At 55.6% G+C, this 13,436-nt stretch overlaps 1 protein-coding gene across 1 annotated transcript in view; it reads right to left on the bottom strand.

The window, feature by feature from the left end:
* Positions 1-3,659: 3,659 nt before the first annotated feature.
* The window catches only part of MMP14 (matrix metallopeptidase 14), an 11,281-nt gene continuing 1,504 nt past the window's right edge, over positions 3,660-13,436 (bottom strand). The window contains exons 2-10 of the mRNA XM_017864283.1: positions 9,591-9,739; positions 9,202-9,324; positions 8,520-8,827; positions 7,822-7,983; positions 7,369-7,529; positions 6,755-6,893; positions 6,484-6,634; positions 5,897-6,012; positions 3,660-5,555 (exon numbers count right to left, since the gene is read on the bottom strand). Of these exons, the coding sequence (XP_017719772.1) occupies positions 5,224-5,555; positions 5,897-6,012; positions 6,484-6,634; positions 6,755-6,893; positions 7,369-7,529; positions 7,822-7,983; positions 8,520-8,827; positions 9,202-9,324; positions 9,591-9,739 (1,641 nt within the window). The 3' untranslated portion in view covers positions 3,660-5,223. The remainder of the gene's footprint in view (positions 5,556-5,896; positions 6,013-6,483; positions 6,635-6,754; positions 6,894-7,368; positions 7,530-7,821; positions 7,984-8,519; positions 8,828-9,201; positions 9,325-9,590; positions 9,740-13,436) is intronic.

Raw genomic sequence — 13,436 nt, 5'->3', positions numbered from 1 at the left:
GCTTTGGAGCCCCTAGGGCCAGGACTGGTGGCAGGGTAGGACGGAGGGGGCTGGGCCTGGCTGGGGAAGGCTGGCCTGGAAGAAGCTGAGCCATCGGCCCTGGGCCAGGGTGGAAAATATGTGTGTGAGCTCATTTGGAAGGTGGCTTCTGGCCAGTCAGGCCTGCCTCGCTTCCAGGCCCTGGCTGCCCAGCCCCTTGCAGGCGGCCTCTGGTCTCCCTACTTTCACAAGACTGAGCGAGGAGGGCAGAAACCCCCAAGGCTGGGGCTAGGTGTGCAGAGTTGAGCTTTTAAAAGAGGTGTATTCAGATTTGGGATGGTAGGTAGGAAACGGGTACAGGAACTGCAGGACGATGGAGCAGTCTTGGCTGGGGTTTCCTTGGGGCCTTTGGGAATGGGTACCACTGCTGAAGCCCTCCGCCCTCCCCCCAATGCCCTCGCACACAAACATTCACCAATCCCACCCTTCCCTTAGCTGCTGCCATTGTCTCATTCCATCCCTTTGGCTTCTGAGTCTTGGTGCCACCTTCCTTCTCTCAAGAAGGGAGGTGATGGCCTGGCAAAGTGGGGTCCTTTTCCCTCTGCACTCCTACCCCCCATAATATTGCTGCACAATAAGCAAATACAGCCGGGCATGGTGGCTCATGCCTGTAATCCCAACACTTTGGGAGGCCAAGGTGGGCGGATCACCTGAGGTTGGGAGTTTGAGACCAGCCTGACCAACATGGAGAAACCCCGTCTCTACTAAAAATACAAAATTAGCCGGGTGTGGTGGCGCATACCTGTAATCCCAGCTACTTGGGAGGCTGAGGCAGGAGAATCACTTGAACCTGGGAGGCAGAGGTTGCAGTGAGCCGAGATTGCGCCATTGCACTCCAGCCTGGGCAACAAGAGTGAAACTCCATCTCAAAACAACAACAACAACAACAACAACAACAACAAAAAACACAATAAGCAAATACATATGTGTTGACAGATCCCCAGAACACACACTGCCGTGAAGACGCCCAGCTACCCAGGGTCCATGCTGGAAGAGACACCGAGAGATTGCCAGGATCTGCCAGTATAGAAACATAAATAAGTAAATTGGAAAGATCTGGGTTTTAAATTTGGACTAACAACCAGTGACCTTGATCAAGTCATTTATCTTTCTGGGTCTCAGTTCCCTTATTTGTAAAATGGGGACAATATTAGTGCCTGTGTCATTGTGTGTTGTAAGGAGCTCAGCAAATGTTAGTTTCACCATTGCTGGAAGGGAAGGAGGGATACAGAGGGGAAAGAGACCGCTGGAAAATCTGTCAGATAGTGGGGAGAAGGGGCCCTGGGGGAGGGACAGTGAAGGACCAGCAGAGCTAGCCAGATTGTGTTCTGGGGTCTGGAGGGGTGTGGGGGTGTCTCTCTGCCCAGTCCTCTCTCCTTTAGAGGACCCAGCTCCTCTTAGATCTTCCCTTCCCTTCCCGCTGACCCAGAGCCTGGCTGGCAGTCCTGGAGTCATGGGCCCAGCTGGTGCCAGGAGCCCTGGAGAAAGGGAGGTGATGACAAGGGAGTCCGTGGCCCCCCTCCAAATGTGTGGGGTGCAGTCGTGGGCAGAGTGCTGCTCCTCTTCGGCCCTTGCCCCTAGTCCAGCGTCTCCTTAGCGCCAACACTCCTGGGTTCTGCCCAAACCTCCTTGAAGATTCCCCTTGGCTCCCTCCTGGCTGCTCCAACTCACATGTGCTGCTTTCGAATAAAGGAACTTGGAACCATAGAAACTGGGTCAGGCCCAACGGACAAATCGGGGTAGGGCCAGTGAAAGCAGAGTTTGCAGGTCTTTTGGAAGCCACAGGGCCCTCTGCTCTCCCCTCACCCGAGCCTGACCTGGAGGTTCACTCAGTGGGACCTTGTGATCACTAAGGCACCTCCCAGGGTCCCCGGGCAGCCTCACTGGGGTGGATCAGGCAGGCCCAGGCACGTCAGAAGCACGGGACCCTGCCGTCTCCACCCTGAAATTCTCTCCGCTTGTTTTAATTTTTGTTTTTGTTTTTTAAACCAGTCACATTTAGCAGTGGGGGGTTTTATAAGCCCATCTTTTACCTCTTCCCCCTTTGTCTCTGGTCCTCCATTCCCATCTCTCCCCCTTGGCTCCAGAGAGCATCTTGTGATTCCAGAATCAGGGCCAAACAATTTCCTCGTGATGGGGAAACCGCACTCCAGCGCGGGAGCCCTAGGCTCCCCCTCCTCTTCTCTCTGGCAGTCCCCCCTCCCCAGGCTCCTCCACTGGCTCCAGCTGTGTTTTGCAAAACTCCCACTGGATAACATCTGTAATTGCCTCCAGATGTGGACCACAAAAACACAAAGGGGCCATGAGCTCATCTTTGAGTTCCTTGCCACCCGCACAGACCCTACCACCCTCAGATGCCCCTGACTTCCCCTGCCACCTTGTCAAGGTCCCCATCCCCTCTGGTAAGGGTGGTGGGGAGGTGGTGTCCAATTCCACCGAGACACACAGACTCTGCCAAACAGCTGTTGGCAGGGGAGGTGCAGGAGGCCAGGTGTAGGGTCAGGGTTCCTGGCAGACAGGAAGGTGGGGTACCCCTTCTGCCAAAGCAATCACACTAACCAGCCCTGAATAGCAGCTGGATAGACTGACTGGCATGATGGGCCAGGACTCTGCAAGGCAGGCGGCGGAGGGAGTCTGGGCTAGAGCCCAGGGTGGGCTGGGTGGAGGCAGGAAGGGAAGGGGGGTGAAAAAAAGGGGCTGCTCTCCTCCAGCTGAGCTGACTCAGCACTGGGCTGATTCCTCCCTCCGGGCTGGTTTCAGAGGAAGGGTGGGTGGATAGCCTGGGAACCCTGTCTGGGGCAGGAGTTTCTAAGGAAAGAGGAAGCAAAGCCTTGTTATTCTGCCCTTCCAACCTGACCATCCTGGTTCTTCCGGACAATTAGGATGAGATCTCTGTTTGGCCAGAGACAGGCTGCTCCTAATAGGCACAGCAGCAACACCTATCTCTCTTTCTCCCTTGTTTCCTTCTGTCTCAGCAGCAGAGCCCCAGGCCTGGAAGAGGCTTCTTAGGTCCTGAGGGCTCGGAAGGACATGCCAGTGAGCCCAAGGCTGAATATGATCATGGGACTCCCCCTGCTTCAGGCAGAGACGCATGAGGAAACGGAGGGTCTGCGGGTGGGTCACAGGACAGGGTAATGCAATTTAGGAAGATTTTCCAAGTGGCCTTAGCTTGACCACTTCCTCTTGTCTCTGAGCCTTGGTTCTCAAGGCAGCCTTTTAAGCCAGGTGGTGGGAGAGTAGCTGAGCTCTGTCAGTCACCCCACTGCCCCCTATGGGTATGCCCTGCTTCCCAACTCTGGCCCCTGAATCCCTTTAGTCCACTAAGAATAAACATACTACTTTATGAAAAATGCCAAAGCCCCACCTCATGGAAAACGCTGCTCATGACGCGTGCCCTCGCCTCATCCAGCTCCTTTCACCCACAGCCCATCACCCTCTACAGAGCTCAGCCACACAACGAATGTGAAACACAATTTATTCTTTGTGGAAAGGTTGAACAAGGTCAAAATTGTCCTTAGAGGGCACCGACCCAGCCCCGCCCTGCAGGTTCCTGGGGTCAGACACCTCTGCCCCCCCACCCCCCACCCCCCCCCATGCCCCTTGTTAACAAAAAGAAACGATTTGAATGGAATTCATATATAATAATTATAATAAAAATATACATTAAACAAAACAAAAAAACGAACAAGACAGAAATCTAGCCGAACTGCCAGCACCGTTCACCCCATTTCCCCCACCCTGTGCCCCACCCCCCCAACATCCCTCTCCTCTTGCTCCCTCCACTGGGTCTCACTCTCCCAAGTCCCTGGTACCATGGCCACCACCTTTGGTGGCCCAAGGAGACTTCAATGGGTGGGCTGGGTGGGTGGGGCTGTGAGAGGGCAGGCCACTGGTGAGATAGGCTTGAGGGGTGCTGGCACCAGGGAAGCGTGGGCCCAGCCTAAGCTAGCCCCAGCTCCTGCCCCTCACTGAGGTGGTGAGCAGGCCGGGACAGCGCGGCCAGCCAGGCCCTGTGGCCTCTCATGAAGCCCCTCATTCCTCATTTGTGTGCCTTCTCTGCTCCTTTCTCTGGGCTGCCCCACCCTTCCCCTCCACGCTGCCTGGGCAGCAAGGACAGGACCAGAAGGAGCAAGTGTGCCTTCCTCAGGGCCCTTCCTGAGAGCTCCACAGCCCACCCTGTGGCCCCTGCTTGGCTTGGCCTGGCCTGCCCGGCCCCAGCCTTCCAATGCTGCTGCACGTCCTCATTTTCCTTTTTGGGCCCATCCTGCCCTCTCTGGCTGCTCTGCCTTTGGGCCTCAGCCCCAGCTGCCTAAGTTTGGGCAAGGTTCTTTCTCTGTGGCCTTCAGGCTCACCCCCAGGGCTCTGACCCGGGCCTCTCCCGCTGGCCCCACTCTACCTGACAGCTACACCCCTGGTTTCAGCTTTTCTAACTGTGAAAGCCCCATCCAAGGCTAACATTCGAGAGGCATAGGGCTGCTAAGGGTTTCTTCTGTCCCTTTAGTCCCCAACGGCTCAGGCTCCTTCCTTGGAAGTTCCCTGGGGTAGGTGAGGCAGAGGCAGATCTCCGAGGAACTTGACTGACTAAGCAAGGAAGACCCTCTCTGAGTTTTCCTCCCAAGGTCCTAGGGTGGCTGGGCAGTCCCCACCCCCGCACACTGTCTCAGGGTCTCTACCCTCAACAAGATTAGATTCCTTTTAGCCAGAAAGAGTAGTGAGAGGCTGCCAATTGGGTACACCTGGGGCTTTCAGGGCTGGAGTGCCCAGAGCCTCCTGAGGTCAGAGTTCAGAGGTTAAGGTATGTCAGGGGATGGAAAAGGAGCAGATGACCCCATTTGACCTTTACCAGCGAGGTCTGAGGGTCCTGCCTTCAAGTGCAGAGCCCCCAACACATTCAGATGGGGCTGGACAGACACAAAACTACAGGGTTCCGCTGAGAGGCAGAGGCTGGAAAGGGCCACCCTCCCACTCAGCCCTCAAGGGAGCCATCTAGGGAAGATGCAATGCCGGGGCAGCAGGGAGGGAGGCGGTCAGGGTGAGGGAGGCCAGCCAGGGGACAGAGAGAAGCAAGGAGGCTGCGGGGAGGGGGCTTGGGACGGTGGGGGCAGCCCACCCACCACCACCTGCTGCCACTGGCCTTCAGAGGCCAAGTCCTTGTGGTAGGAGTGGGCGGGCCGGCGGTGGGCGTCAGACCTTGTCCAGCAGGGAACGCTGGCAGTAGAGCAGTCGCCTGGGGGTCCCATGGCGTCTGAAGAAGAAGACTGCAAGGCCCACCGCCAGCACCAGGAGCAGCAGCAGCACGGGCAGTACCACGGCAGCCGCGCTCACCGCCCCGCTGCCCTCCTCGTCCACCTCAATGATGATCACCTCCGTCTCCTCCTCAGTCCCCTCATCCGGCCGGCCTCCCGATGGGCAGCCCATCCAGTCCCGCAGGGCTGATTTGGGGTAGCCCGGTTCTACCTTCAGCTTCTGGTTGTTGAATTTCCAGTATTTGTTCCCCTTGTAGAAGTAAGTGAAGACTGCAGGGGGTGGATCAGAAGGTGGTAAGGAAGGGAAGACCCAAAGAGAGGAGAGGAGCGAGGGAAGCTCTGTTAATGTGAGGGCAGCTGAGCTGAGCTCCCCTCCACCTTCCTGAGCATCAGCTTCCTCAGCTGTAAAATGGGGGTGCCTATAGGACCAGGTTGGAAGGTGGTGGGGATGAATGGGTACCACGTGTGGAAGCACCTACCCCAGCGCCTGGTATGTGGTATTATCATCGCCATTGTTTTCCACACAGCACTCCCTCAGGCTTCCCTCCCACTCTTCCTTAACTCCCTATTCCCATCCTTCTCTCAGCGACACCTTCCCTTGCCCCTCTCACCTTCATCGCTGCCCATGAATGACCCTCTGGGAGACTCAGGGATCCCTTCCCAGACTTTGATGTTCTTGGGGTACTCGCTATCCACTGCCCTGAGCTCCTCGTTGAAACGGTAGTACCTGGGGAAGGGGAAAGGAAGGGCAGTGGCAGACACTGGGCATGTCCTCAGAGGGCAGCAAGACCCAGATCGAATCTACCAGTGGGCAAAGGATAGCTGCGGACAGGGTGGGGACAGGGGTTTTAAGTAATGAGGGCTTGCTGCTGAAAGTGGCGGAAGGTGGGGGTGGAAGGGAGGGTCCAGGCTGCAAGGAGCCACCAGCAGCCCTAATGACAGTGCCTGGCTGCTGGGGCGGAGGCACAGTGCTGGAGGCAGGAGGTGCCAAATGACCAGGTCTGAAATGACCCGGTCACATCCCACTCACACGGTGCCCAAAGGAGGCTGCCCATTTCTAGGCAACAGCAGAGGCTCAGCCAGCTCCTTCTCCAGGGAAGCATCTTGGGGGTAAAGTGCGTCTTTCTCCAGAACTGAGGGAATTTGGGGTGGTGGTGGTTTCTGAGGAAGGCCTGGGGTTAAGGAGTTGAGGTCTTACTTGTTTCCACGGAAGAAGTAGGTCTTTCCATTGGGCATCCAGAAGAGAGCAGCATCAATCTTGTCGGTAGGCAGCCCTCGGCCCAGCTCCTTAATGTGCTTGGGGTAGCCAGGTTCCAGGGACGCCTCATCAAACACCCAGTGCTTGTCTCCTGGGGAGGACAGGAGGGCAGCATCTGGGTTCAACTTAGGCTCTAGGGACTTTAGAGGAAATCAGCTCCTCTAGGGAGACCTTCCTCACTCCCAAAGACTAAAGTGGAGTGCTTGGCTACCTTTGAAGAAGACAAATTTGCCATCCTTCCTCTCATAGGCAGTGTTGATGGACGCAGGCAGGCCCCGCCAGAACTGGCCAATGGGCATTGGGTATCCATCCATCACTTGGTTGTTCCTCACCCGCCAGAACCAGCGCTCCTGGAAGTCAGTCAATGCAGGAAGAGTCCATTACATCTTGCGGCCTAGATCTCTGGCTCAGTCCCCAAAGCTCCCCCACTGCTTTTTGTTCCTCAATTTTAGTTTTCAGTCCAGCTGTTGTCACTTCCACCCAGCTGCCCTACCACAGAGCCCCCCTCCTTTTCTTTTGAGATGGAGTCTTGCACTATTGTCCAGGCTGGAGTGCAATGGCCCTATCTTGGCTCTCTGCAACCTCTGCCTCCCAGGTTCGCACGATTCTCCTGCCTTAGGCCTCCTGAGTAGCTCAGATTACAGGCACCCACCACCACACTCAGCAAATTTTTTGTAGTTTTAGTAGAGATGGGGTTTCACTATGTTGACCTCAGGAGATCCGCCTGCCTTGGCCTCTCAAAGTGCTAGGATTACAGGCATGAGCCACCACGCCCGGCCCATAGAACCCTTTCGTCTTCCAAACCAGCCCACCTCTTCTTCTCACCTTGAAGACAAACATCTCCCCTCGGAGCATGGCCACGGTGTCAAAGTTCCCATCACAGATGTTGGGCCCATAGGTGGGGTTTTTGGGCTTATCAGGAACAGAAGGCCGGGAGGTAGTCCTGGGTTGAGGGGGCATCTTGGTGGGGAACCCTGACTCACTCCCTGGGGCAGAAAACATGAGGGGCATTTCAGACTTAGGAGGAGAGAGGGGAGGGAAGGACAGACAGATGGGCAGACAGTACCCTTGGAAAGGTGTGAATGGGCTTCTAGGGGAGGCTGAAGCAACCAACTGGGAGGTGACAGAAAAGGTGGGCTCAAAAGTGGAGCTGATAGAGGCAATGTCAGATTGGCAGGAGGCGGTGGGGAGACTGCACGGCATGTAACAGGGGAAATGCGTAGACCGGGAGGGGACAAGGAGCAGGGGAGGGAGCAGGCGTGGGTGTAGACTACTCACCATAAAGTTGCTGGATGCCCCGGCGGTCATCATCAGGCAGCACAAAGTTCTCTGTGTCCATCCACTGGTAAAACGGTGCCATGATGGCCGAGGGGTCACTGGAATGCTCGAGCCCCAGGGCATGGCCCAGTTCGTGCACAGCCACCAGGAAGATGTCATTTCCTGGAATGATGGGGACAGTGATGATAGCAGCCTGAGTCCCTTCCCTCAGCTTCCCTGCTTCCCCACCAGCAGCTTTGGTTTCACCTCCAAGCCTGCTGCCCATGTTTTCAATCCAAAGTGACCAAATTCTGAGGTCCAGCTTTTTATCTGGCATTTAAGCACAAGCCAGTCAACAAGCTCCTCTGGGTGGAGGTGAGACAGTGCTTGGAAGCAGGACCCCCATCCCAGGAAGACCTGTGTTAAGGGAAGCCAAGGCCCTCTCTAGTCCCATTTGTCCCAGGAGCTAGATATGACATCAATTTGGAAAAGTGGGCGATAAGGATGCTTTGAAGTATTTGACTGGAAAGCCAGTCAATGGGTGAGAGGAGGGACCAGATGTAAATAGCTCAAACAGGACTCCTGCTTTTGTCAGCAGTTAGACCAGAAGGTCTTTGTGGTCCCTTCTAGCCCCGAAATTTTAGAAGGAGGGAGGGGAACCACCCCTACAAATGACCGTTGGCTTTTTCCAGAGTAAGTCCCAGGGATACTTGGCTCACCATTCAGATCCTCATTCCCGACAGTCCAAGGTTCGGCAGAGTCAAAGTGGGTGTCCCCTCCAATGTTGGGGCCTGGGAAGTAGGCATGGGCCAGGAAGCCGCCCTCACCATCAAAGGGCGTGCTGTCACCATGGAAGCCCTCGGCAAAGAAGATCATGATGTCGGCCTGCTTCTCATGGCCCTCACGGATGTAGGCATAAGGCACCTCGCGGAAGCGCAGTGGTGTGGCACTCTCCCACACGCGGAATGCCTTGCGAATGGCCTCGTATGTGGCATACTCGCCCACCTTGGGGGTGTAATTCTGGATGCTGAGGTCCAGCCACGTGGGGAGAGGATGGGGTGTGTTAGGATAACGAGGGGCAACATTCTCCTTCCCTGCACTCTCCCAGGTCTGACTGTGCTGCCCAGCCACCTCTGCCTGACTCAACTCTTCCTGCTACCTCATGCACGATGCCTCTGTCTCAAGAACAAGGGATCCTCAGGCTTTGGCTCTCTGGCACTGGGGTACACCCTTGATCGCTATACCTCTTTCCAGGATGAGAGCCATTTTCCTCCCCACTCCCAGGGATACTTCCCAGGAACTGAGGGGAGTAGGGCAGGAGGTCTCTGAGTCTCTGCATAAGCACAATGGGTGGGGAATAATTACAAGATGTGAGAAAGGTTGCTTGCCTGCTGGACTCACCAGAAAGTGATTTCATTATGTTGCCATTTGAGACCCTGGATGGCATAGCGCTTCCTTCGAACATTGGCCTTGATCTCAGCCCCAAACTTGTCTGGAACACCACATCGGGGGCGCCTCATGGCCCTGGAGTGGGTTTGGGTGTGAGGATTGGGGTCAGTGCAATGTATGAAAGAGAAAGGTCTCCAGTGTCAGTGTTAGGTGAGACTTGCTGTATGTCAATGTGGGGAAAGGCCAAGGTTATGAGATCAGGGTGAACATGAGAGGGTCAGGATCAGCACGTGGGGATGAGGTATGGGGGGGCACAAGCCAGGCATTCAGGTAGGAACATCTCTGGCGCTGGCATTGTCAGTGGGTGCTAGGCAGAACTCCTGCCAGGGTCTAGCACTTACTTCATGGTGTCTGTATCAGCTTTGCCTGTTACTTGCAAGCCGTAAAACTTCTGCATGGCAGCGATGGCCGCTGAGAGTGACTGGGGTGAGCGCTGCGTGTGGGTACGTAGGTCCCCGGGAGGCAGGTAGCCATACTGCTGTAGCCAGGCCTGTAGGGAAAGGGGTATGGCTTAGAGCATCCCCACCTGGCCGATGGGGTGCCTCTACCTCCCCCACAATGCCCAGCATACAGCCTTGGCTTGGTGAGGAAAGGGCAGTGGGTTCCCAGCTTGGCTCCGCCAGCAGGTCTGGAGGAACTCCTAGGCTAGACCTGATCTCTGGCCCAGGCCCCAGTAGGGCTTGTCCCCTCGGGCCTATGGGCCCAAACAGGCTTTTGGCTGTAGCTCTCTTGAAAATGAGAGCGAGCCCTGGTGGTTTAATGGAGTTCTGAGATGTCTTCTCAGAGCTGTGATTCCTTCTAACACTTTTCTCCTCCATGTCAGTGTTCTTGCAGATATAGCATGTTCCACCTGGGAATGGGCTATGCCCATGATGGGTGGGGAGGGGTGTTGACAGGCTGAGTGAGCTCTACTATTGGGTTTGACATGAGGCCCTCCTGGGATGGGAGTGCCATGTCCCCAGGACCCTCACAGCTGAGACCTTTTTAGAAAGGAGGGCAGAAAAAGAGCTAGAGCTAAGGCTGGCTACTACAAGGGGAAACTAGGAACTTGGGATGTGGTAAGAGGTGTGATTCAGCTGGAGCCAGGATCCTGCCACTGTCCTTATCCAAGCAGCATCTGACCTATGGCTGAGAACCTAAAGGCCTATTTAAGATTCTTAGCAGAGGCCGGGTGCAGTGGCTCACACCTGTAATCCCAGCACTTTGGGAGGCCAAGGCAGGTGGATCATGAGGTCAGGAGATCGAGACCATCCTGGCTTACACAGTGAAACCCCGTCTCTACTAAAAATACAAAAAAAAATTAGCGGGGCGTGGTGGCGGGCACCTATACTCACAGCTACTCGGGAAGCTGAGGCAGGAGAATGGCATGAACCCAGGAGGCGGAGCTTGCAGTGAGCTGAGATTGCGCCACTGCACTCCAGCCTGGGTGACAGAGCGAGACTCCGTCTCAAAAAAAAAAAAAAAAAAAAAAAAAAAAAAAAAAAAAAAAATTCGCAGCATAGGAAGTGGGAGATAGGGGTGGAGGAGACTTGGTGACTGTATTTTATTTCAGGTATGTTGTGAATTGGTCATAATATAAAGGCTGGCATATCACCTTAAATTAATGTTAGGTTTTGGTGTTTGATTAAAAGGTTCACACACTGCAAAGTCCTGTTGAGGAGAGAGTCAGCCTTTATTGTAAGAACGATGGAGTATTTTCTTAAAGCCTCAAAGTAGAACAAGCCAGGCTGGGCGTGGTGGCTGACGCCTGTAATCCTAACAGTTTGGGAGGCCAAGGCGGTCAGATCACCTGAGGTCAGGAGTTTGAGACCAGCCTAGCCAACATGGCGAAACTCTGTCTCTACTAAAAATACAAAAATTAGCCGCGCATGGTGGTGGGCACCTGTAATCCCAGCTACTCGGGAAGCTGAGTTAGGAGAATCGCTAAACCTGGGAGGCCAAGGTTGCAGTGAACCAAGATCGCGCCGCTGCACTCAGCCTGGGTGACAGAGCGAGACTCTCTCTCAAAACAAAACAAAAAAGTAAAACAAGCCAAGTTATATATGAAATATGAAGATGCTTGGATTCTTTTATGGGGAGAAGACACCACCCAGATAGCTCTAGTCCCTGCTCCAGTTTTGCTTTCTTAGGGAGTTCGGGAAGGGGCTGTAGGTTGCCCAGGACAGGACCTTGGAGGGGAGATGGGGGAGGCTGCTGTTGGGTGCTGCATCTTCTATCCAAGGTCATCAGTATGGACTGCCACATGGCCCTTCACCTCTGGCTCAGGCCCTGGTGATGGGGCAGCAGTCTTGCACGGGGACTGGGGGTGACTCAAGAGCAGCTGACTGGGGACCTGAGCCCACAGGGGCAAGAATTGCAACATGGTTCTGGGAAGTGATCCCCCAAGGCTGATGGGAGCTAGAACCCAAGATGTAAACAACCCAGCCTTTTCCCAGCCAACAGTCTTGGCTAGAACAACCCTAGCACCACCTAGCTCTGAGGCTCTGAGAGCCCCTCCTCAGGGGTAGAGGAAGGAGTGACATTTAACCTCTGGTATACCAGAGGGGAGCCAAGCAGGGCACACCAGTCCCGGGCTGCTCTCAGGGAGCTGCAGGCTTGCCCTGACCTGTTCTGGCTGATGCTACAGCCAGTGCCTGGGGAGGCCTGCTGTGGCCTGTGCCTAAATATGCAGGAAACGTCTTTTGCCCCTAGCCTCACCTGCAGGATAAATACACCCCAGGCTTATGACCCTTGGTTGGGGAGCAGCTGCTTCAGGACTTGGGGAAGGACGGGACTGGTCTACTTCTGATGCTGGAAGGCAGGAGGACTGAGGCCAGGCCCCCTCAACCCTCAGAGAGCAAAGCTGAGAGAATTCACCTAAAGCAGAACGACAGAAGGGAGGGCAGCACAGAGATGGGGAGAATCCACCTCCAGGAGCTCTAGGGGAAATCCCCTCTGGAGTCTTTCAAGAAGCTAGGCGGGTCTAAATATTCACACCCACAACCTCCACCCCATACCCTAGGGAGAAAAATGAAGGCTCAGTCAAGTGAAGGACTTCCCTGGAGTCAAGAGAGCTGCAAGGCCTGGAAAGGAAGTGCCCCCATCCCTCTCCTCCCCCCAGGCCTAGGCAAGTTTCTCTCCTCACAGGGACTATGAGGTCGAAACCACAGAAGAGAGGACTCTTGTGTCTGCGGCTGGGTGGGAGGAAGGGCTCAGCGCCAGACCGGCCATGGGGAGGAGAGGGCTGTCCTGGAGCTGGTGCAGGACTCTGGAGGCCTGGTGGGAGGGACCCAGCTGCATGAGGCCTGCACCACCCCAGCTTTCCCTCCACATTGGCCTGGAGTAAAAAGCAACTATGTTGGGTCAAAGAACTCAGCTGGTTGGCTTTGTCTTTGTGAATGAGAGAGATGTAAGGTATCCCCTAGGAGAAAGTCAAGGGAACACCTCCCATCTTGGCTTACGAGTCCAGTGGAGGGTGGGGGGACCTCCAGCTCTGCAGTAGGCCCTGGATCCTAGCCTCTGGGGCTGCTCCTCCCTCCCTTCCAGGGCCCAGAAGCAAATGGTGGTTCTGGCACTGGGTCCGCCCATGACCCACTTAAAACGGAGCCAGGGCTGCCGCCCCTCCCCTGGGGACCCAGCAGAGCAGGGGAGGGAAAAAAGGCAAGGCAGTGAAGTTGGCGGTGGCCAGCTCCCCAGATGCCCAGGCTCGTTTTCTTAGGGGCGCTCCCTTTCAGGTCTCAGAGGAGGACTCTAGGCCTGGGAAGAGGACGACTCCTCCCGGACAGTCAGAATCAGCCTCCAGCACTAGGGCAGGTTTTTTACTCTCCCTGGTGTCTGAGCACTCCACATTTCGTCATCCACCCCCATTCCTGGGGCCATACTTTTCCAGTCGGCCCTAGACCCTTTCAGGGACAGAGAGAGAAGAGAATATTCTTTCCAAAGAGTTTTCTCCGGGGTGGGACTAGGGCGGAGAAGCCAAACCCAGATCCCATCCCCCTTCTGGGGCCCTTCCTGGCCCCTCCCGACCGCACCCAGGCCCTTGCCAGGCTGAGTGGGTTGAGATGGCCCAAAATAAGAAGCTCATTAAATCCGTCTCCCACCTTCACCCCAAAATAAGAGAGAGAGAGGAACTTCCTCAGACAACTCCCACGCAGCTTCCTCTGGGGCCCGGTGGGCCACCGTCTGGGCTGGGGTGGGGGTGGGGGTGG

The sequence above is a fragment of the Rhinopithecus bieti genome, unplaced genomic scaffold (genome assembly GCF_001698545.2).
Source record: "Rhinopithecus bieti isolate Rb0 unplaced genomic scaffold, ASM169854v2 scaffold_74680, whole genome shotgun sequence".
Classification (NCBI taxonomy): domain Eukaryota; kingdom Metazoa; phylum Chordata; class Mammalia; order Primates; family Cercopithecidae; genus Rhinopithecus; species Rhinopithecus bieti.
This window is presented reverse-complemented; position numbering and strand designations above follow the sequence as displayed.